The sequence below is a fragment of the Mus pahari genome, chromosome 14, assembly GCF_900095145.1.
Source record: "Mus pahari chromosome 14, PAHARI_EIJ_v1.1, whole genome shotgun sequence".
NCBI classification, from domain to species: domain Eukaryota; kingdom Metazoa; phylum Chordata; class Mammalia; order Rodentia; family Muridae; genus Mus; species Mus pahari.
The window spans coordinates 46,337,598-46,359,374 of NC_034603.1; the positions used below are offsets into that span (position 1 = coordinate 46,337,598).

Here is a 21,777-nt window from a genome sequence, read left to right on the forward strand (position 1 = left end):
CCCATCCCCAGAATGCTACATCTACTTTAGGAAGTCATTTAAGAACTCACAATAATCAGCTCCATGCCAAAATCCTGACTGCCCCAACTGTCAAGGATAATTCTGCAGAAAATAGGCAACACGATCACCACAGAAACAAGCGCTGACATCAAATTCTGACCTTCTATTAACAGTAAGATGATGAGTGCTTTTCTGTTTTTAGGAAGTCATGATTACTCAAGCAGTCTCGGAGGCTGCAGGACTGATGCCAAGAGCATCTTTGTTTAACCATCATCATTAGCATTGATAAATACTGACTGGGTACCAAGTGGGTGTAGAGAGTATGCTAGCTCAATGACAGAGAAAGAGGATGGATGAATGCACAGCAAACAGTCAAGGGACTGAGGAGAGACTGATACTGCATACACACAAGAATGGCAGGGTAAGGACAACAAGGGAACATCATTAGTTGCTTGGCCAAAAGAGGGAACGGTTGCTACAGTCTTCACCTTTTGTTACGCACCTCAGTTTACTTTGTTCTGTCTATTCCCACTAACTCAAAGAAGTTAGCCCTATTTTCAAAATCACCCCATAGAGACGCAGGGAGTCTAGAAGGGTCAACGAATGAGTCAGAGGTCACATCAGCTCGAAACAGACCTCTGGTGCTAGAGCCCAGCCCTTGTTTTCAACTATACCCTGTTTGTTAAAAAATGAAGCAAACCCCAGAAATATAAAACCACATGACAAACGAAGAACAAAATAATTACACTGCCGAAGGGAAAAAGGCTTGGAAACTGATCTTTGAAAATGAGAAGCTGAACAGACTTAGCTGGTGGGAGGTGCTGTGATGGTCAGGGTTACAATCTTGACTCTGTCATTTACCAGCTTGGTAACATTAGGCAAGTTATGTAACTTTCCTGTGCTTATAAAATAGGCATGATGATGTTCTGGCCAGGATTTAAGCAACTGTGTTTAGAATCACACAGTGTCTGGCACAAAGGGGAAAGGAATGAGGTGGCAGCCATCATTATCATCCTTACAAGGAGGAGAAAGGGGAGAGTTTATTAAGTCTCAGTACCAGGCGCTGTGCCAGATGTTGGACATACATAATTCATCCACCAGTAAGGAGTGCCATCAAGGAACCTTTTCAAGGTCAGAAGTTAGCAAGCTGGGCAGGGGATTAAAATATGAACTCAGGATTGCTTGTCCCTGTTCTTCCCTCTTCCCTTCTACCAGGTGTGTTGAGGTTCAGTGGGGAAAAGACGCCAGGTGAAGGAGAGGAATGTAAGTAAAAAGAAAATTGACAACTGTTCTACGTAGTTCTTTTGAGCCAGTGGGATTTCAAAATGAAAGACCAGGCAACAAAAGAGCATCACTGCTGAAGGAGGAAAGAACGATTCATTCTTTAGGAAGAGAGGTCTCACCCTATGCTCAGGCTGGTCTTTGTCTCAGTCTCCCATAGGCTGAGGTTACACACGTGCCCACTCCTGACTACTCACTCACGATCTTCTAACTTTTGGCCTTGCAGTACACTTTTTATTCTTATTTTTAAATTATTTTATTTTTCATGTGTACAGATGTTTTGCCCACATGAATTATGTGTTTACTACATTCATGCTTGGTGGCCAGGGGCCAGAAGAGGGTGTCAGATCCCCTGGGACCTGGGTTACTTATAGTTATAAGCCACTAAGTAGATAGTGCAAATTAAACCTGGGTCCTCTGAAAGAACAGTAGGGACTCTTTTTGTTGTTGTTTTTATTTTGTTTTGTTTTTCAAGACAAGGTTTTTCTGTGTGTAGCACTGGCTGTCCTGGAACTCACTCTATAGTAGGTACTCTTAACCACTGAGATGGCCCATCTCTCTAGCTTGTGTGATTCGTGTATTAATGTGGTCTCATGTGAGCTCTTCTGGTCCTGGAAAACATTATGTTTACCATAGGTACATTCCTCTAGATTCAGTCACATATGTACAAAAAGCTCTTGTGCCAGAAAGAGTTTTCTATGGGAATGAGTCACTTTAAGAAGTAAGTAGGTGGGCTAGAGAGATGGCTCAGCAGTTAAGAGCACTGGTTGCTCTTCTACAAGTCCTGGGTTCAATTCCCAGCACCCACATGGTAGGTAGTTCACGACCATCTATAATGGGATCTGATGCCCTCTTCTGTCATGAAGGCAAATAGTACAAATAGAACACTTATTTAAATAAATAGATCTTAAAAAAATAAGTAGGCCGATATAGTTGGTTTCCTACAAACTTAAAACTAAAAAAGAGAACAACTCTAACAGCTAAGCTCTGTGAGAGCTCAGGGAGCTTCCTAAGTAAATTCCTGGCATTGGCAAAAGGTTTTGTAGTCATGGGCGGAGAGTGGTAACAACCAGCTACAGGTTAGCATCTTGCAATTGAGCACTGTACACATCCAAAACCAAAGCCTGAGCTGGCAAAGTGGTGCAGTGGGCAAAGGCACCTGATGCCAGGACAAAGGACCAACTCCTGCAAGTTGTTCTTTAGCTTCTGTGTGAGCACCCCTCCCCCACGAGCAGACAAACACAATAAAAATAGCTGGCCTTGAACTTACTTTGTAGTCCATGTAGGCCTTGAAGTTGCTACCTCTGCCTCCTAAGTAGCTTTCACCACCAAGCCCAGTACAACCTAATCCTATTTTCTACCATCTGGTTTTCTTGCCTCCTCTAAGTAAGTATCAGTAAGAGGAAAAAGAGTTCCACTTAGATATGTAACATTAAACCTATGGCAATTATGTGATCCAGGGGTATTAATATTTAACAACATGCATAGAGCAAAGCATTAGAACCAGTAGCATAGAAATAAAGAGCACACTGATAAAATACAGACTTGTGCTAGTGTTAGGTCTATTAAGTTTCCTGAGGTACTGCTCTCAAATCGAGTTGCTAGCAGGAGACACAGCTGGTCTGTGAAGTAGCTAAGCACCCCACTGATTCCCCATATCCTCCAATTAAGGTGAGTCTGATGTATTTATAGTGACTTCTGAAACCCCAGGTCTCCACGTAGCACATGCATCCTGGTATCTAGCAACCTTAAAAAAATAGAAATGGAGTCACAACAGTGGGGCATGACAGAATAGATCAAATACACACAGTCCCAGGAGTTTCCTTAACCCCACCCCCTCCACCTGAATTAAGTCTGGCAGGCAGCTCACAATCAAAGGTTAAGCAGAAGGCTAAGCAGTTTGGGAGATGATAATAGGGTTCTCAGGCTTTTCAGAGGCTCAAATTAGGTGTGCCTTTGTAGATCTGATCCTCTAAAGTCCAAGGCTGGTGCATTTCATCCGCACCAGCTGGGGAGGTTTAGAGATATATTTATATTTTAATGGGGAGGTGAAAAGATTAGAGTGAAGCTCTCCCATCCCCCACTTCACCTGGAACAGAGGTGTTTCAAAGAGATGGTGTGAATAAGTTGTTCCAACTATAGTGACTCTCTTTAAAGGAGAGAAGGGAAAAATTCCAACTGAGTCAGAACTTTTAAACAGCCTCTTTTTAAAAATAACCTTATGATTTTGTCAAAGACTGGGTAACCTTCATTCGGACGGGAAGGGCTGGCAAAGGCCCTAAAGAAGATGTGACAATTGTTACAGGGAGGAGGTTCTTGAGATTTCAGGCTGAAGGAGCAATTTATGTCAAAAATCTACTTAGTGAGAAAGAGTGGGTAAAAGTAATGAAAAAGCAGGAAGGTCCATGGAGGACCTAGTCTGGGCAGATGGTTTAGCAGTGCTACTGAGTTGTATTAACCATAAATTCAAGGAAAAAGAACACAAGGAACGTGAGCTAGTCCATTCCAAATTAAGAGCTAAGACGTCTAAAATTTCCTTAAGTGTTTTGCCTACATGTAGGCCCATGCACCACATGAATGCTTGGTGAGGTGCTCAGCAGTTGGGGGTAGGATTGATCCCCTGGGACTGGAGTTACAGATTCAAACCTGGATCATCTAGAAGAACAACCAGTGCTATTAACCACTGAGCCATCTATCATCCCAGACCAACAACTAAAAACCTTACTTGTACAAAATTCTACTCTGTGGTTGGAGAGATAGCACTGCCTGCTCTTCCAGAGGACCAGGGTGCACTTTCCAGCACCCACATGGCGGTTCACACATGTAGTAAGAATTTTGTTTTTGTTTTAATCCCAGATATGGAGTATAGGGCTGCTTTAGCTTGTCCATCACAGCTATGATTTGCCTAGTGCTCTAGCAGGGATGTGGTTTTGCCAGTACAGATAGTTTCTGTAATTGTGTGACATTTGGAAATCTGGGGACTCTTCAGAGGGTATATACATGAAAGGGCCTGAGATGCAGAAGTGTTGGTGGTTGGTTGCTGCTGGTCACAGTTTATTAAGTAGTCGTGTGCAAGGAAGAAAGAAGATATTAGATATCTGAATGGCAAAGATCAAATTTGCCCTGAGGAACAAAATGCCCCTAACCAGCAGGAGGAAGTCTACCCATAAGGTGTCTCTGTTCTCTATCCTTTCTTCTCTTCTATCTAGTGTTAGGGGGTTGGAAAGGGTGGAAAAAAGAAGAAATCAGCAAAATCGCCAAAATCAGGCTACAAGTGGCCACTTTTAGCAACAAGGGAGGAAGAAGTCTGGGCTAAGAGGATTCTGACTCTCTGACCTGAGGCTCTACTACCATTCTCAAGCTCCATCCCCACCCCTAAACCCTACCTAAGCCCTCCAGCCCTGCCATAGCTCCAGAGCTCTTCAGGAGGCACTTACCACCCACACTTCTATTTAGGCGTAAAGACCCCCAGCACCAAACCACTGCTCGGGGCTACCCCTCTGGCCAGCAAGTGGGGAGGACCCAGCAGTATCTGCAGACTAGGAGGGACATCTATAGACTTATGTGACCATTCTATTCCCCAGGACTGATATGGGTGCAGCAGGGTGCCAATCCCGGACCCACTCCTAACTTCAGGGACATGTGTGGATAAGGAGATGATGTGGGTTCCTATGGCTGGGACGTCTACGTTGGCCTCTTCTTCGGTCCTAAGCTTATCTACAACAGAAACCTTAACGCTCACAATAGAGTTTGTCAAGAGGGCTGGAGTCAGCATGAAGGGGATTGGAGCTTGAGAGTAGCTAAAGAATCTTTGTTCCTTAGAACAAACTTCTTCCTCCCCTTTCAGCAGCAAATGCCTGCTATACACACCTGTCTATAAGTCCAGCTCCAGGAGATCCAACACACTCATAGATAAACATGCAGGCAAAACATCAATGCACATAAAACAAAAATAAATCAGTGAAAAGAAAATTGACAGGTACAGAGGCACATGCCTTTTATCCTAGCACTTGGAAGGCAGAAGGAGAAGGGGCTCTGTGAGTTTGAGGTCAACTTGGTTTACAGAGCGAGTTCTAGGACAGCCAGGGCTAGAGAGATGGTCAGTGGATACTGCTCTTACGGAGAACTTGACTTGATTTCAAGCACCCATACTGGGCAGTTTACAACCACCTATAACTCCCATTCCAGGTGTCCAGTGCACTCTTTGGCCTCCATGGGCATCTGCACTTACATGAATATATCCCATCTGTCTGTCTATCTGTCTCTCAATCATACATATACACAAAATTTAAAAACAAACAAACAAAAACTCAGAGGCTAGAAAGCCAGCTCAGAGATCAGTATCTCTAGTATTCCAGAGGATTGAGTTTGGTTCCCAACACCTATGTTGGGCTTCAGGGATGGGGTGGGAGGTCTCTGTGGCCTCCATGGGCATACACATAGAGACATACATATAATTTTAAAAAGAAATCTTAAAAATTAAAAAGATAAAACTTAAACACCTTCTTCACCATATCCAGAGCAGGCTTGTTACTTCCAGAACCCTGGGAACGTCTGTCTGGCACTCACGAACACATAGTGGCTATTGCCTCCTGCACAAGACCTGAATAAGAGCCAGCCAGTCAACTTTCCAGTCTAGCGAAGAGCTATTTACAGTTGATGGCTGCTGGGAGCCGCTGTCAGGTTTTTTTAAGGGTGTGGCCTCTGATGAGTAGACTGTACTCCAATAGATGGCCCCAAACATGTTCTATATGGGCAGCACAAATTGGACTGTATGGTTCATTAAAAAAACAATACGAAACAAAAACCTTAGAGGACATTTCTAGAAGTGGGAAGGTGGGGTTAGGGGTGGGAGGACTAGCAGGTAAATATGACCAGAATACAAACATATTTTTAAGAAAGGAAGTCTACTTACTCATGTCAACACTATCAGACACACATGTTCTTCAAAGACCCTGCTACTTTTTAGAGTGTCGCTGAGTTCTATCTCTATGAGGCCTTCCCTGACCACCATTACAAATGCTCTCCTGTCCATTCGGCTCATCTCAGTCTTTGAAATAACGAGGCAGGCACCACTATTATTTAAATTTCATAATGAGGAAACTGAGGTACCATGAGATTATGAAACATGTTCAAGGTCACACAAGCAATAAGATACAAAGAAAATATTCAAACCTAGGAGTCAACTTCAGAATGCCATAGCTTCTGTCACTGCAGGAGATTTCCCTTCTTTGACCTCAGGCTAGCAGAATTCTGAACCAGTCATAAGGATTTTGAAATAAACCCAGAACAACGGTCAATACCATGAACACTTATTGGAGGAGCCACAAAGTCTTTGTATTCACAAGAAAGGGAGCCATGTGGCTGGAAAGTCTAATATCAGAATATTCTGACCAGGCATGAAGGTGTAGGAGGTAGGAACAGAGGGACTGCCATGAGTTCAAGGCAAGCCTGGCCTATACACAGCAAGACCCTGTCTCAAAAAACAAACCAAAACAAAAACCAAACCAAAACAAAAAACAAACAAAAAAACCAAAACCAAAAACCAAACCAAAACAAAAAACAACCAAAACCCAAAAAGAACCAAAACTAAAACCAAAATATGGAAATAGGAAACGAAAGACAATTTTCATATTCCTATGTCTGGTCTGCCAACTCACTTTAGAATAAAGAGAAAAAAATAAAACTGATTCAGAACAGGGAGGGAGTGGTAAACATAAGGATCAGAGTTCAATCCCATCAGACAGAGAAAAGCTGGGCACAGTGGCATGCTGTAATATCAGGGCTAGGGAGGCACAGATAGGAGACTCCCTGGGACTTGCTGGTTAGTCAGGTCCAGCTTAGCCCATGAGCTCTAGATTCAGTGAGAGACCAGGCCTTTAAAAACTTGGAGGAGAGTCCCTGGTGGTGCACGCCTCTTTGATGCCAGCATTCAGGAAACAGGAGCAGGAGAATCTTTGGAGTTCAAGGCAGCCTGGTCTACAAAGCAGGTTCCAGAACAGCCAGGGCTGTTACACTGATTAATTCTGTCTCAAACAAACAAACAAACAAACAAACAGAACAACAATAAGAAAACAAAATAAAACTATTTTATTTTGGAGAGCAACTGAGAAAAACACCTGATGTTGATTCCTGACTTTCAAACTTACCACCGCACACAGAGAATTAATGAAAACAAACAAAATCCAAAAAGTGAATAAAACAATTTATTATATCAACCAGAGAATGAGAAACATATGAGTTTATAAACTATTAGAAATGCCTCCTCTATGCTGTAAATATGTTATGCTAACACGTCAAAAAAAAAAAAAAAAAAAAAAAAAAAAAACAACTCATGGCTAAGTAGGCACTTTAATCGGACCAGTCACTGAAGCAGTCAGATTCAGTTGAGCACATAGGAACGGTTGTGATACTGTCACATAAAAATTACCCAGCTGGGCATGGTGGTACATGCCTTTAATCCTAGCATTTGGGAGGCAGCAGCAGGTGGATCTCTGAGTCTGAAGCCAGTCTGGTCTACATATTGATTTCCAGGCCAGTTAGGGTGACATAATTGAGTCCCAGTATTAAAAATACCCGTTGGGTTAAATGTTCATTATTTATCTAGAATTCAAAAGTAGAACAAGCTGGCTACTGAAGAACACAATGCTCTACATGCAATGAGCTATTGATGTTATATACTTTTATAGAATAAAATCATCGCCTTTAACTGATTTAACTGGATTGAGAAAATGGAGAACCCATTGTATCAAATTATTTCCTGTAGAATAGATGTGAACAGAAAGGTCTGAAAAGCTAACTTGAGTCCCAATCACTTTTTACTGATTTTGTTGTTGTTGTTGTTGTTGCTGTTGTTCTTGTTTTGTTTTTCTGTGTAGCCCTGGTTGTCCTGGAATTCAGAGATCCACCCACCTGCCGCTGCCTCTCAAGTGTTGGGACTAAAGCTGTGTGACACAATCCCCAGCTTATTTACCAATTTTAAATAATGGAAACAGATCAATCTATTTCCAATTTACACTGCACAGTAATCAACATAAGCCAGATTATAAAAAAAGAGATCTTAGAATATTAAATATTAAGTAGGCTTCACATTTATAAGTTTTACAACTATTTTTTTCTTTCTTTTAAAAGAATCTTCATCTTAAACCAAGTATAGCAGTCATGTGGTACATTCCCAGAACTGAGGAGGCTTAGGCAGGAAAAAGGTCATGTTTGAGGCCAGCCTGGGATACATAATGAAAATTCCTCGTCCAAAAAATGGCCTTTCTCCAAACTCATATAGATCTGCCAGCCTCCGGCTACCATATGCTATCAATCCCAAGACTGAACCTGGTTTTAAATATTTTTAAAGTCATTTATGGATTGATCAAGAGTAAGAGTGTGTGTCTGTACATTCATGCACACACCACAGCTTGCCTATAGAAGTCAGAGGACAACTTTTCCACTATGGGGGTTGGTTCTGGGGATCAAACTACAGTTATCAGGCCGGGCTCAAGCGCCTTTAGATAGTCTTTATCTCAATGTGATGCATGCGACTTTTCCAAAGGACACAGTAAATCCTTGCACACTACAGTTTACCAAACACCTTCAGCAGGATTCTCTTATAAAAGAACAACAGTTAAAACATGCTCTAATCCATTTCAAATATGAATTCTAAACTCCTGCCATACTTAGTTGAAGGAAAATTCCAACCATAAATACAAGACTTTATGAATTCTCATTCTTTACTTTCCCCCTCCTTTTCAACCTAAAATTCAACTGAAATGAAAGTGAAAGCACGAAGTACATGGACAAGAGACTGGTTTGTGGATATTGTCAACTTCAAACGACACTTTCTGAAGACAAGCAAAGCAGAAATGTGACAGAACAAGCAAGCTATGTTCTCTTTTAACAAACGGTCAGCTCTAAATCTCACCATCAACCCTGCAACAAAAAGCATGGTGACTTTGCAAGTCGTGAGGAACTGGTGTGCTTCAATGAGAACCACTGACCTTTGCTGAAGCAGGCCTGAGCTTCTCCATAGAGATCAATGGAATAAAAGGTCATTCTATTTAAGTGTTCGAAAGGCAAATTCCTTTTCCCTTTAAAGGAAACTAATTTATTGTAAAGAATGCCACAAATTAAAACTACTTCAATTTCAACTTAAAACTGACTTAAAAATCAAGGGGGCCGGAGAGATGGCTCATTGGGTAAGAATGCATTCTACTCTTGCACAAAACTGAAATTCAGTTTACAGTACCCTCAGCAGATGGCTTACTACTGCCTGTAACTCCCGCTCCAGAGGGATTTGACACATCTGACCTTATGTATACACACCCCTACCTTAAAAATAAATGAAAAAAAACCAAAGGGCTGAGGCTGTGCCCAATTGCTGAAGTGCTTGCTCAGCTTGCACAAGGCCCTGGGATCAGTCTCTAGCACTGCATGACACGGGATGTGGCAGTGCAAACCTGTAAAGTCATCATTTGGGAGGTGGAGGTAGGAGGATCTGGATTTTTAAGGCTAGCCTGGGGTACACAAGCCTACCTCAAAAAACAAATAAAACAAGAAGAGCATCCCAAACAAAAAGGCATTACTTCAAACTTCAGCCTTCACAAAAGGCATTGGGAAAGAGAAAAGCCAGCTGTATCTGTCAAATGAAGAAGGTGGAGCCTGATGATCACCAACAGTAACCATCAAAAACAAACACATACGCATAAAAATCCAGAGACTGAGAGCCAAAAACACGAATTTGTGGCCAGCTTGGATTATAGGACAACCTGAGCTAGACAGAGACCCTACCTCAAAAAACCAATCAACAGAAGCCACAAAGACTTTGGAAGAGTTTTGCTTTTTAAAATGAATACAACAATTTTAACAGCTGTAGATGTAGCTAAGCAGAATGCCTGTCCTGCTTACAAGAAGTCTTAGGTTTGATTTCAGCAGTACAAAGTGGGAGAGCATGCTTGTATCCCAGCAACTGAGAGGTGGAGGCAGTGGGATGAAAGTCTCTCAAGGTCATCCTATTCTGAACCACAAAGCATGTCTGAGGCCAGCCTGGGATACATGAGATCTGTCTCAATACCTAACCACCTAAAAATAGGCTTTTTGTTTTTTGTTTGTTTTTGGTTTTTCGAGACAGGGTTTCTCTGTGTAGCTCTGGCTGTCCTGGAACTCACTCTGTAGACCAGGCTGGCCTCGAACCCAGAAATCCACCTGTCTCTGCCCCCCAAGTGCTGGGATAAAAGGCGTGCGCCACTACCACCCGGCTTGTTTGTTTGTTTTTTAAAGAGCCTCTATGTACACTGACAGCATTTTACTATACTACAGTTTTCATTTACAAAAAGCTGGTATCTTCAAAGATCTCTTAATACATTCAGAATAAAAGATGAACATTATTAGTCCACAAGTTGAGGAGGTCAGGCATAGGGAATAGTTTAGTAACCAGTCTGCTGTGGCCCTCAAGAACTCACCTGTATGTGGCCAGCTGTCCATCTTAACAGTGTATTCCTTTCTAATCTGTACTATCTCTGTGCTCCAAGTAAAGTTATCTTGCCCTGTTTGCACATCTGTGTGAACCCTTACAATCTGTGCTTTAGAAGGAGGCTAATAACCTGGAAACATTCAACCTAGGCCCAGCTCGGAACAGCTAACAAGTGGCATGCTAATCTCTAGCCAAACAAAGACTACAGTTTGTTTCTGCTGCTCCACTGGAATATCCACCCTCTTCAATGCCACTTGTCTAAATTCTTCCTATCCTTTGATGAAGATCTGAAAGGTTTGTTTTTCCTGTGTGAAGCCATGCCAACTCCCCTCCCTGCCTTTTAAACTCTAACAGCTCTTGTCCATATTCTTCTGGCACATCCTACCACATCTATTAGCTATTTTATTTCTTCCTTTTTAATTTTAAAATTTATGTATGTGAATGTTTGCCTGCATACCACATGTGTGCCTGGTGCCTGGAGAGGCCAGAAGAGGACACTGAAGCAGATTGAACTGGAGTTAGCACAGTTCTGAGTTTCCATGTAGATGCTGGGGATCAAACCTGATCCTCTGCAAGAACAGCCAGTGCTCTTAACAACTGAGCCGTCTCTCCAGATCTGAGTTTCTTCATCTTAAAGTGAAGATAGAAGTAAAATGTTTAGGACACATCAAACTTCTTTTGAAAGTCTGTATTCACAGAAATTTGTTTAAAGTCATACAAACAACAGTTCTTTGGTGAGTGAATAAATGAGAAAGAGCAGACGCAGATAAAATGATCACAAAGTAGAGGACTCTGGCCAGTCCTTGGTTGTTTTGCTATTTTCTTCTGAGAGCTTTTGTATTAAAATCAACAAATGCTCTTCAAGTAATTCAGCCTTTAAAATTAAAATAGAACCAGTGATCATCAAATCTTGTGTCCTCACTATATCTGTTTCTCAAGACAGCAAGTAACTCAGGTTGGCCTTGAACTTAATCCTTGCTCCTCTTCCTCCCAGGTGCTGGAATTATAGGCATGTCCCAGTTTCTGTTTTTAAATCATAGTACTTTTCAACTTATATTATAACCATCACTTTTATGATTAAATTTTACACTAGATCACAAAATCTATAGGACAGAGTTTTTGTTTTTTTTTTTTAATCACTTAAAATGTTTATTTTGTGGGCTGGAGAGATGGCTCAGTGGGTAAGAGCACTGACTGCTCTCCCGAAAGTCCTGAGTTCAAATCCCAGCAACCACATGGTGGCTCACAACCATCCATAATGAGATCTGATGCCCTCTTCTGGGGTGTCTGAAGACAGCTACAGCGTACTTACATATAATAAATAAATAAATAAATCTTTAAAAAAAAAAAAAAGAAAGAAAAAGAAAAAATGTTTATTTTGTATCTATTATGTCAGGCACTGTTCTAAGTGACAGGAACTCAGGGCTGAAAAAACAGGCAAAAAAAAAAATTCCTACAAATAAGGGTTAATAATGCTTATATTTGCAGAATAGGACAAGAAATTCTAGCCGGGCAGTGGTGGTACACGCCTTTAATCCCAGCACTTGGGAGGCAGAGGCCAGCCTGGTCTACAGAGTGAGTTCCAGGATAGCTAGGGCTATACAGAAAAACCCTGCTTGAAAACCAAATAAATAAATAGAGAGAGAGAGAGAGAGAGAGAGAGAGAGAGAGAGAGAGAGAGAGAAATTCTTAATGTGTGTGTCTCTTTAAAACTCCCAGGGTGGACTTCTAACCCACTCCACACTGTTGGGTATGTAGGAGAGTGCGATTACCCGCCGTGGACCTCATGTGTGGGTTCTTCTCTGCACTGGCTCCTGGACTCTCCAAAGGCTACAGAGGTATCTCTCAGAGGTTTCAAAGGATTGAAACCCCTATCATTAAACACTCCTGTAATACCCAAGCCTAATGTCCAAAAGCCAGTATGTGGACTCTTCCGCACAAAACATTAAGATTATATCTCAAGCTAAAAATAAGCCTTTCCCAAAACAAATTGTATTTATTTACTTCCAATCCAGTAAGCATCCGGTACTTTTAAGGGCCCTGTTTATGTGTGTAATGCATAGAGTGCAGAATCCTAGCTGAAGAAAATATTGGTTCTTGGTCAAACAATTAGAACTGTTTCTCTGGGTTTAATTTTAGTAGCTAAAAGTTATTAAGGTACAAACTATACCCATGTGGTAAAAGTATGTACAGTGGAAGATTACCTTTCTCCTCATAACATGGGCAATACGTGAGTAAGTGTATACATACATACCGGTGAGGGCAGGGGGGAGGGGCAGAGAGAGAGAGAAAAAGACAGGGAATAGAGAGAGTCTGATTGACTCTGATTGAGACTGATTGTATGGATGTCTTCAATTAAATATCCCCAAACAAACAAGTCCATTACATACAGCAATATATTTAGAACTTGTCTAAAACAAGTCTCAAGTAGGCCTCAAAACCAGTTTCTAATAGCACTATGCCATGACCTCATACAGTGTGTGCCCTCAATATCTGCATGTGCTTGTTCCAGGCCCCTCATCAGATGCCAACATCCCTCAAATACATGTTGTGTGTAACCTACACAGATCCTCCTTGCTCGCGCTAGACAATGTTCAAAGCACTGGTCTGTATTGCTAGGTTCTCTCACTAAGTCATTTCTAGATGGCTTATAACTAATATAAAATAAGCATTATGTAAATAGTTGTCACAATATTTAGTTAAAATAAGGAAAGGAATATGTACATACTCATTATTGATAAACTATTTAACATGAAGATTTCCATGTGTGGTTGGTTGAATTTTCGTTTTTGAACATACTAACAGAAGAGGGCCAGCTGTATTTAAAGCCAAAATAATAACTACTCTAAAACCCACAATGACGTAGCAATCCTCCAAAAGAGAAAATAGCCTACTATCTAAAAACACATTTAATATTGAGTGTACCTGTTTCTACGAGTCCATGGACAAGGTTGCTGACATAGGTAAGTAATATATTCAATTTATATGGTAATTTAAGACCTTGTTAATCTTTACTATATCTGTATTTTAGGTAATAATTTTTCTTATTACGCAACTGAAGAGAAACTAGAGAAAAAAATTTTTCCCTTAGGTCATAACAAATTCATTTGTATTACAGAAAAACAAAAAGCAGACTCTCATTGTAGAATAGTGAAAGAGTGAACAAAGGCGGAACATACACTTGCAACCACAGCATTTCCTGCCCTTTCATCTGTCAGCTGCTCCACAACACCAATCTTTAGTATCCTGGATTCCAAGCTAACCATGCCTTCCTGAACAATCTTTACAACTGCACAACAGTCACAGGCCTGATTCTTCTTCTCGTTCTTCTTCTCCTCCTCCTCACCCTCATTCCTCTTTTTCTTCCTCCTCCTCCCTCTTCCCCTCTTTCCTCTTCCTCTCCCCATTCCTCCTCCTCTTCTACTTTGTGGGTGTTGGGGGCTGGGACAGGGTTTCTCTGTGTAGCCCTAGCTGTCCTGGAACTCACTCTGTAGACAAGGCAGGCCTCAAACTCAGAGATCCATCCACTTCTGCTTCCCCAGTGTTGGGGATCAGTGTGGTTCCTTTTTATAGTGAAAGCATTGCTTTTCCAGACAAAAGCTGGGAAATTTCCTTTGAGCTACTGGAGTACCTGTCTGGTATCCTTGTATCCTTTGTCTAAGGCACATTACGTGTATGCTTTCAATGTGAGCAATTCCTGGCAAGCACCTGTTATTGTATGCCTGAGGCTTTGGGTTATGCTGTATCCTTTTGCCCTCTAGCAAGGGAGAGAAAGAAGGCTGGAGATGAAAGTCAGGTACATCGGTAGCTCCATACTATGTAACTGACCCACAATACAGTCTCTGAAAACCACTGAACAGGAGTTTCCCTAGTTGGTATGACTTGCCTGTGTTGTTATACATTGTAGCTGAGACAACTCATGGTTCTACTGAAAGAGCACAACTGGAACCCTACACCTGCCTGATAAGCCTTCTCCTTTGCTAATCTGAATCTGTCATCTTTTGTTATAATAAACTGTAAGCATGAGAATAACAGCTTTCCTGAGTCCTCTGAGTTCTTCCAGGGAGTCCAAACAACCCTGAATCTTGGGAACCTGTGATACAAACAATAATATAGCAAAATAGGAATCTAAAAAGGACATTCTGATATAAATGTTTGGTTTCAACAAATTCATTTCCAAAGAGGTAGGAATGATACTTCTGGCTGACAAAAATGCCTTGTAATATATGGATTTCCTTCTCAGCAACTGTAAGGTTTAAGAGGAAGCTCCTGGCCGAGCATAAAAGGGAATTTCTGCAGGGATGAAAGAAGCACTGCTCACTCCCACTGGCACCTCCCATTCTCCAGGCCATCTTCAGGAAGCAGTAATAAATGCCTTTGCCTGAGCAACAACTTGACATGAGAAAGCACTTTGCTAACTCTTATTCAGACACTTAGGCAATTTTTCTTTTTCCCTTCCTCCCTCTCTTTCTGTCTGCTCTCCTTCCTTCCTTCCTTCCTTCCTTCCTTCCTTCCTTCCTTCCTTCCTTCCTTCCTTCCTTCCTTCCTCTATCCATCTATCTTAGGTTGGATTTAAATTCATAATATGGTCCAGGCTGACCTTTAACTCAAGATCCTGTCCCAGCCTCCTGAGTGCTGAGATTATAGATGTGTGTTACCACACTGAGCCAATAGACAAAGATTCTCTTATCAACTAGGAGCTAGATTACACTCAGTCCTTTCTTTAGAGTGTGTACTGCTGAGGTAAAAGCCACACTGCATGGAAGCATCAATTTCATAAATGATTAATGGATTAAAATCTCACCAAGGATTATAGCACTCAGGAGTTTGGTTTACCATACTTAAACTCCCTAGCTGTGTGGACTCCTGCCAGTTAAGTAACTTATAAGGTGTCCTCATGCCCAAGTCAGCAATACTGCTCCTTCTTCCTCGGGAAGCACTTCACTGTTCCCATTTCTAAGGAAATTAACAAAGACAACTGTCTACGATAGAATTACCTGTTATTGTAATTAGTGTCAAAAGGGGAGATCTTCAATTTTTAGTGCTGAATCAGAAGAGTAACAGACAATTGGTTTTCTTTTTGTATAACAGGCCTAAAATATCCACAAACCCCCTCACTTTTAATAAACCATATAGTTAGAGTGTCACCCAATCATTCCCCATCTTTATTGTGAACTATAATGGGTTAACTGTGGAATAGAGACTGCCTATGACTGTCAGCCTTATCTGTACCTCACTTTTCTTCATGCAGTCTCAGAAGCTGCTACAGGTACTATTTTACTGTTCATTATTACTCTGTATACAAACAAACAATCTTCAGACAAGATTAGAGAAAGAGGGAGATTCATATAGGCAGGAGTTGAGAACATGATACTTTCAAGTCAAACTGAATTAAACATCAATCCCAACTCTTTCTACTCTATGATCTCAGCCAAGTTTCTTACCTTTTGTGTCTCAATTTTCTCATCTATAAAATGAGAATAAATATACTTTCTCATATAGCAATTTATTTTAAGAATTAAATAAATATGTGTAAAGAACTTAGTGTGTTTGCCATCTAAATAAGTAATAGCTCCCACCACCATGTTTTCTCATGGAACACATTTAACTTCACCCCATCCTAAGTACTAAAAGCAAGGATGAGATTATCCTCTTGACAGACGGTTTGCTGGATATAGCAAAGCCACTCATTCCATGGGGATCCTGTACGACATAGCTGCTTCTTTGGTTATCTGCAAAATGGGATAGTGATCAAGTAGCGCATAAAACTACATGGAGACTAAATACAGATCCGCCCAGATGTCCATCTGCATCACCACACAACATCTGAAAACAATGAGCTCCAGCACATACTTGGGATTTCAAAATTACCTGGTTTTCAGGTACTTAACCACGCTTGCAAGGATGAGACAATGTAACTCATGACATGAGCCCCCAGAAGGTAGTAAAGAACAGGCTAAACAACAATAATTGTAAATGTCCCCTTCTTTCACATTCCCTGGTTAGGATACATTTCTTCAAAATAGTCAATGTGTGGAGGTTGGAGTATGTCAAGGGCAGAGAGCACCTGAGAAAAAGAAAAACAAAAATAAAGACACAAAGTCAAATTTAGAGAATGAAGTAGAAAACAAAGTTTGACACAAATCCAAGTAAATGCTGTTAACTAATGGCTTAACGCTTTTTAAGAACCGGCCACTGAAATGAACTGTTTATTAGTCAAAACAAAACAAAACAAAACAAACCATTATCCTTGAGATGGTTTCATAAACTTTCTACCTGAGAGAGGTTCTAGCTAAGCTGAAATGGATTGCATCACACATCACCAAGCGCTGCTCAGGAGAGTGGGGGAAAGGAATGTCACAGTTGCTTTTAGAGCAACATCTCCACCTTCCATTCCACTGCTCCTCTGCCTGCTAACGTTTACTACACACATTCCACCTGCCAGACACCAGGGTATAACCAGGGCATACAAAGCAGGCCCCTGCTTTCATGACGGAGGAGAGGGATGTATGAAACAAGCACTTGCACAATACGGAATCATGCCCTCTACTGCTATGCAGGATAAATCCAAGGAGGGCGGAGAGAAAACACTTCCTAGAAGTAATGCTACTCTAACACTTGAAGGCTGGTTAAGAGTTGTTGGTCAGTCGCCGAGCAGGCAATGCAGCAGTATGGGGGCAGCTTGTAGAAACAGAGGTGCTCAGTTATGAAGCACAGAGGGGTATAAAGTTCAAGAGGAAGGCAGAAAACAGCAGGTACGATCTCCTTGAGTTATGTAAGATATGATGGATTTTATTCAAAGTACAAGAAAAGAAGTTACTGGGGTAAGGAAAAAGCCATTTGGCATCTGAAATTTCAGCACCTTATAAAGCAGTAGAAAATAACGCAGTCTTTCTCTCAGAGCTCCTTAGTTATGCCCTGAGTCCTGGTTATGACGTCACACTCAAAGGACTAAGAGGAGATGAGCAAGAAGCATCATGCCACGAGTAGAAACTTTCTACTGCTCCCCCATACACACACATGCAGGCACACACGCACGCGGCCTCAATGTGTGGCCCTAGGTGGCCTGGAATCTGCTATGCAGAGATCTGCCTGCCTCTGTTTTCCTGAGTACCGGGACTAAAAGGTACATGCTACTGCATCAGGTTTACCATAGTTTTTAAGAAATACGTTCTTTTGCAGAGGGTTTGAATATTATAAAGCAGGTAAAAGACGACTATCCATGTGGTTAGTACCCAGCCTTAGTTACTGAATTCACAGCCACCTCACTTGGAAAGCCTGCAATCTCTACAGCGGAAGCATCAGCTCTACGTTAGGATTTCTTTTGAATACAAATTGCACACACACACACACACACAAATTAATTGCAGGATGTAAAATCTTGACTGTTCAGTTTTTACTCATTTAGCTATTTACTTATTACCATGATGGGAATAGAATCTAAGGTCTCATGCATATGCTTCACCCTTGTGAAAAAAAAATTTAAATATCTGTTTAATTTATATCTACTGCTTATTTTTTAAACGTTTAAAAATGTGTGTAGTGTGTGAGTTGACAAGAGGCAGAGTGTGCATGGAGAAGTCAGAGGGAATGTTCAGAAGTCGGGTCCATCCTTCTTCTGTGTGCATCACAGGGAGTGAACTGACATCATCACCTCTGGCAGACACAGCCTTTTACCTACTGAGCCATCTTGATAACCCCATAATCTCGATTTAGCACTATCAAATATCTAGTCCTTCCTTTTTCTTTCTTTTTCGTTTTGCTTTGCTTTTCGAGACAGGGTTTCTCTGTGGCGTCCCAGCTGTCCTGGAACTCAAGAGCTCTGACTGCCCGACTCCTGAGTGCTGGGACTAAGGGCTTGTGCAACCACTACCCAGCCAATTTCCTTGCTTCCTCTCTTTTTAAAACTTATTTGTTTTATGTACAAGTGCTTTATCTGCATGCACACCTGCATGCCAAAAAGAGGATAACAGCTCCTATTACAGATGGCTGTAATCTACCATGTGGCTGCTGGGAACTGAACTCAGGACCTCAGGAAGGACAGTCAGTGCTCTTAACAACTGAGCCATCTCTCCAGTCCCCTCCCCCTAATATTCTTACTTAAATAAAAAGTATATTGTTTAAAGCAGGTGCTAAAAAAAGATCCATACCACATCTGGGTGTGAAAGCTCATGTTTTTATTGCTAGTACTTGAGAGGCTAAAAGAGGACTTCCACGTGCTAGTGTGAGGACTGAATTACAAATCAAGTATCAGGTCACTTTGGATGATGGGGTGAAACACTGTCTGATTGTTTTTGTTTTTGTTTTCTGAGACCTGGTTTCTGTATGCTGGCCTTAAACTCAAAAGAGATCTACCACCGTTGCCTCTGGAGTGCTAGTATTAAAGATGTTTGCCACCATGTCTAGTTGTGAGACCCTGTCTTACACATACTCTTACACATACTCTTACACACACACACACACACACACACATACACACACACACACACACACCTCGCAATCAAAAAACAAAACAAAAAGCTCAAACAATGACTTATAAATTATGATTGACTAATGTCTCTATCACTTTAAATTTTAATACAAGATTTCTCCTCCATTCCTCTTCTTTCTTTTTATAATTTACTTGTGCAAAAAAACCTTGTTCACTTTAAAGGCTCTCCTTTTTCAATCATGTTTTACTTTTTTTTTTAATGATTTGTTTTTATTTTATGTGTATTAGTGTTTTGCTTGCATACATGTCTCTGTGAGGATGTCAGATTGAAAATAGAGTTATAGACAGTTGTGAGCTGCCATGTGGCTGTTGGGAATTGAATCCGAGTCCTCTATAAGAGCAGCAGGGTTATCTCTCCAATGCCATTTTCAAATTTTAAATCAAGATTTGTTGCCAGGTAGGTGGCATACACTTTAATCCCAAAATTTGGGAGGCAGAAGCAGCTGGATCTCTTGTGAGTTTGCAAAAGCATGGTTTATGCAAGGAGTTCAAGGCCAGTCAGGCCTGCATAGTGAGACCTTGTCTCCAAAAATTTGTTTTCAAGTCAGGCAGGGGTGGTGTATACCTTTAATCCCAGCACTCGGGAGACAGAGGCAGGCAGATCTCTGAGTTTGAGGCCAGCCTGGTTCTAGGCCAGCTAGGGCTATACAGAGAAAACCTGTTAGACAAAACAAACAAACAAACAAACAAACAAAAAGTGGTTTTCAATTGTAACTTTCTTTAATGAAAAAGCCTTCCCTCAAGTTGAAGCCAGTTAAACATAGAGGGTTTTATTGTTTGGATGTTTCTATAAGGATTATGTACATTTCCTTTTAAATTAAAATGCTTATAGTGAAAAATCTTTTTCAGCAGGAAATATTTTCCAGGTTCTTCAAAGAAAGTATGTATCATATGGAAACAATTACCTCGTGTTTACATATTTTGAAATCTTAAATCAGCCAGTGTAGCGAATCTGTACAACTTTCCTACTTGTGGCACACACACACAAATTAACATGAATGTCTGAAGCTTGAGGAAGGTGATTAGGAATCACATTCTGTTACTAGATATCTTTTAGGCTCTCAACTCTGTACCTGAGCAAGATACATTCTACATTGGGAGAAAACAGATGCAAAAAATGACAGTGTCTACTAGGCAAAGCCCCTTTACACTTCAAATCTATCTGTGCTAATCAGAGGTTATCTAGTAGGAAGCAACAGCACTATTTTAAGAAGAATGAGGCTTTCTTATTCCATTTTGAGGAGGCCCCCACCAGAAAAGCCACAAGTACCTCAGATAGTGGCCTATACCATCTGGCTATTGACTGGTTTAAACTCTGCTTGTTGTTTTGTGTAACTTTAGTGCAGAGAAAAGCAGTACTCAGACCAGCAGAAAAGGCCAAGGATCTCAAAGCAATGTAAGTGAGCAAGTAAGATGGGACACTAGAGAGTTCAAACACAGAGTTTCATGTGTAACTCTTCCATTTAAACAGATGGGAGTTTCTCTTGACCCCACAATTATTTAGGGAAATCAAATAAAAATTAGCCTTTTGATGCAAACAGAAAGGCACTTGTAAGATGCCTTGGATGGACTCCAAGTACCTCCTACATACACACACCCAAAAATCTCAAAAAGCAAGAAGTAGCCAGGTGTGGTGAGACTCAGGAACAAACAGGCAGATCTCTGTAAGTTCAAGGCTCATCCTGGTTACTTACTTCAGGCCAGCCAGAGCTACATAATAAATAAGACCCTGTATAAGGAAAAAACAAAAAACAAAACAAACAAACAAACAAACAAAAAACCCAAAAACCAAGCAGGGCAGTGGTGGCACACTCCTTTAATCCCAGCACTTGGGAGGCAGAGGCAGGTGGATTTCTGAGTTTGAGCGAGGCCAGCCTGGTCTACAGAGTTCCAGGATAGCCAGGGCTATACAGAGAAACCCTGTCTTGAACCACCTCCCCCAAACAAAACAAAACAAACAAAACCAAAAATCCCCAAATCAAAAGAAACCTCACCAGACTTAACTACTTTTAAAAAAAATGATGGTTATGACCACATGTGTATATTCTTCAACTCTTTCAAGACCTGGTAAAAACTGTCTTTTAAGATTTTAACCTCCCAGTTAGAAGAGCCATGACAAAATGTTCACATGGTGACCATGTAGCTTAGTTTTGGTTGTCTTTTTATCAGTAAAACAATTATGGTGAATAATCTTAAGTCTAAGTAGAAAGGCACAGAATTTAATGCTTAACTCTGTGGTAGAGTGCTGAGCTCTTCCTAGGTTCTGGAGGTGACAGAAACCTAACTAACTGCTCACTCACCAAACAAACAAGAGATCCTACTCTGTCAAGGATGGTTTAAGAATAATTAAGAAAGAGGCTGAAGGGATGGCTCAGCAAAGGGCACTGGAAGCTCTTCCAGAGGACCCAGGTTCAATTCCCAGCACCCACATGGCAGCTCACAACTGTCTGTAACCCCAGAAACAGAGGATCCAACACCCATGCAGGCCAAACACCAATGCTTGTAATAATAAAAACTGTATGTCTTAAAAAGAATGATTAAG

At 41.1% G+C, this 21,777-nt stretch overlaps 1 protein-coding gene across 1 annotated transcript in view; it reads right to left on the reverse strand.

Moving 5' to 3' along the window:
- The window catches only part of Nlk (nemo like kinase), a 59,356-nt gene that overhangs the window by 32,890 nt on the left and 4,689 nt on the right, over positions 1 to 21,777 (reverse strand). Inside the window, exon 2 of the mRNA XM_029545702.1 lies at positions 16,756 to 16,811. Coding sequence (XP_029401562.1) covers positions 16,756 to 16,811 — 56 coding nt within the window. The remainder of the gene's footprint in view (positions 1 to 16,755; positions 16,812 to 21,777) is intronic.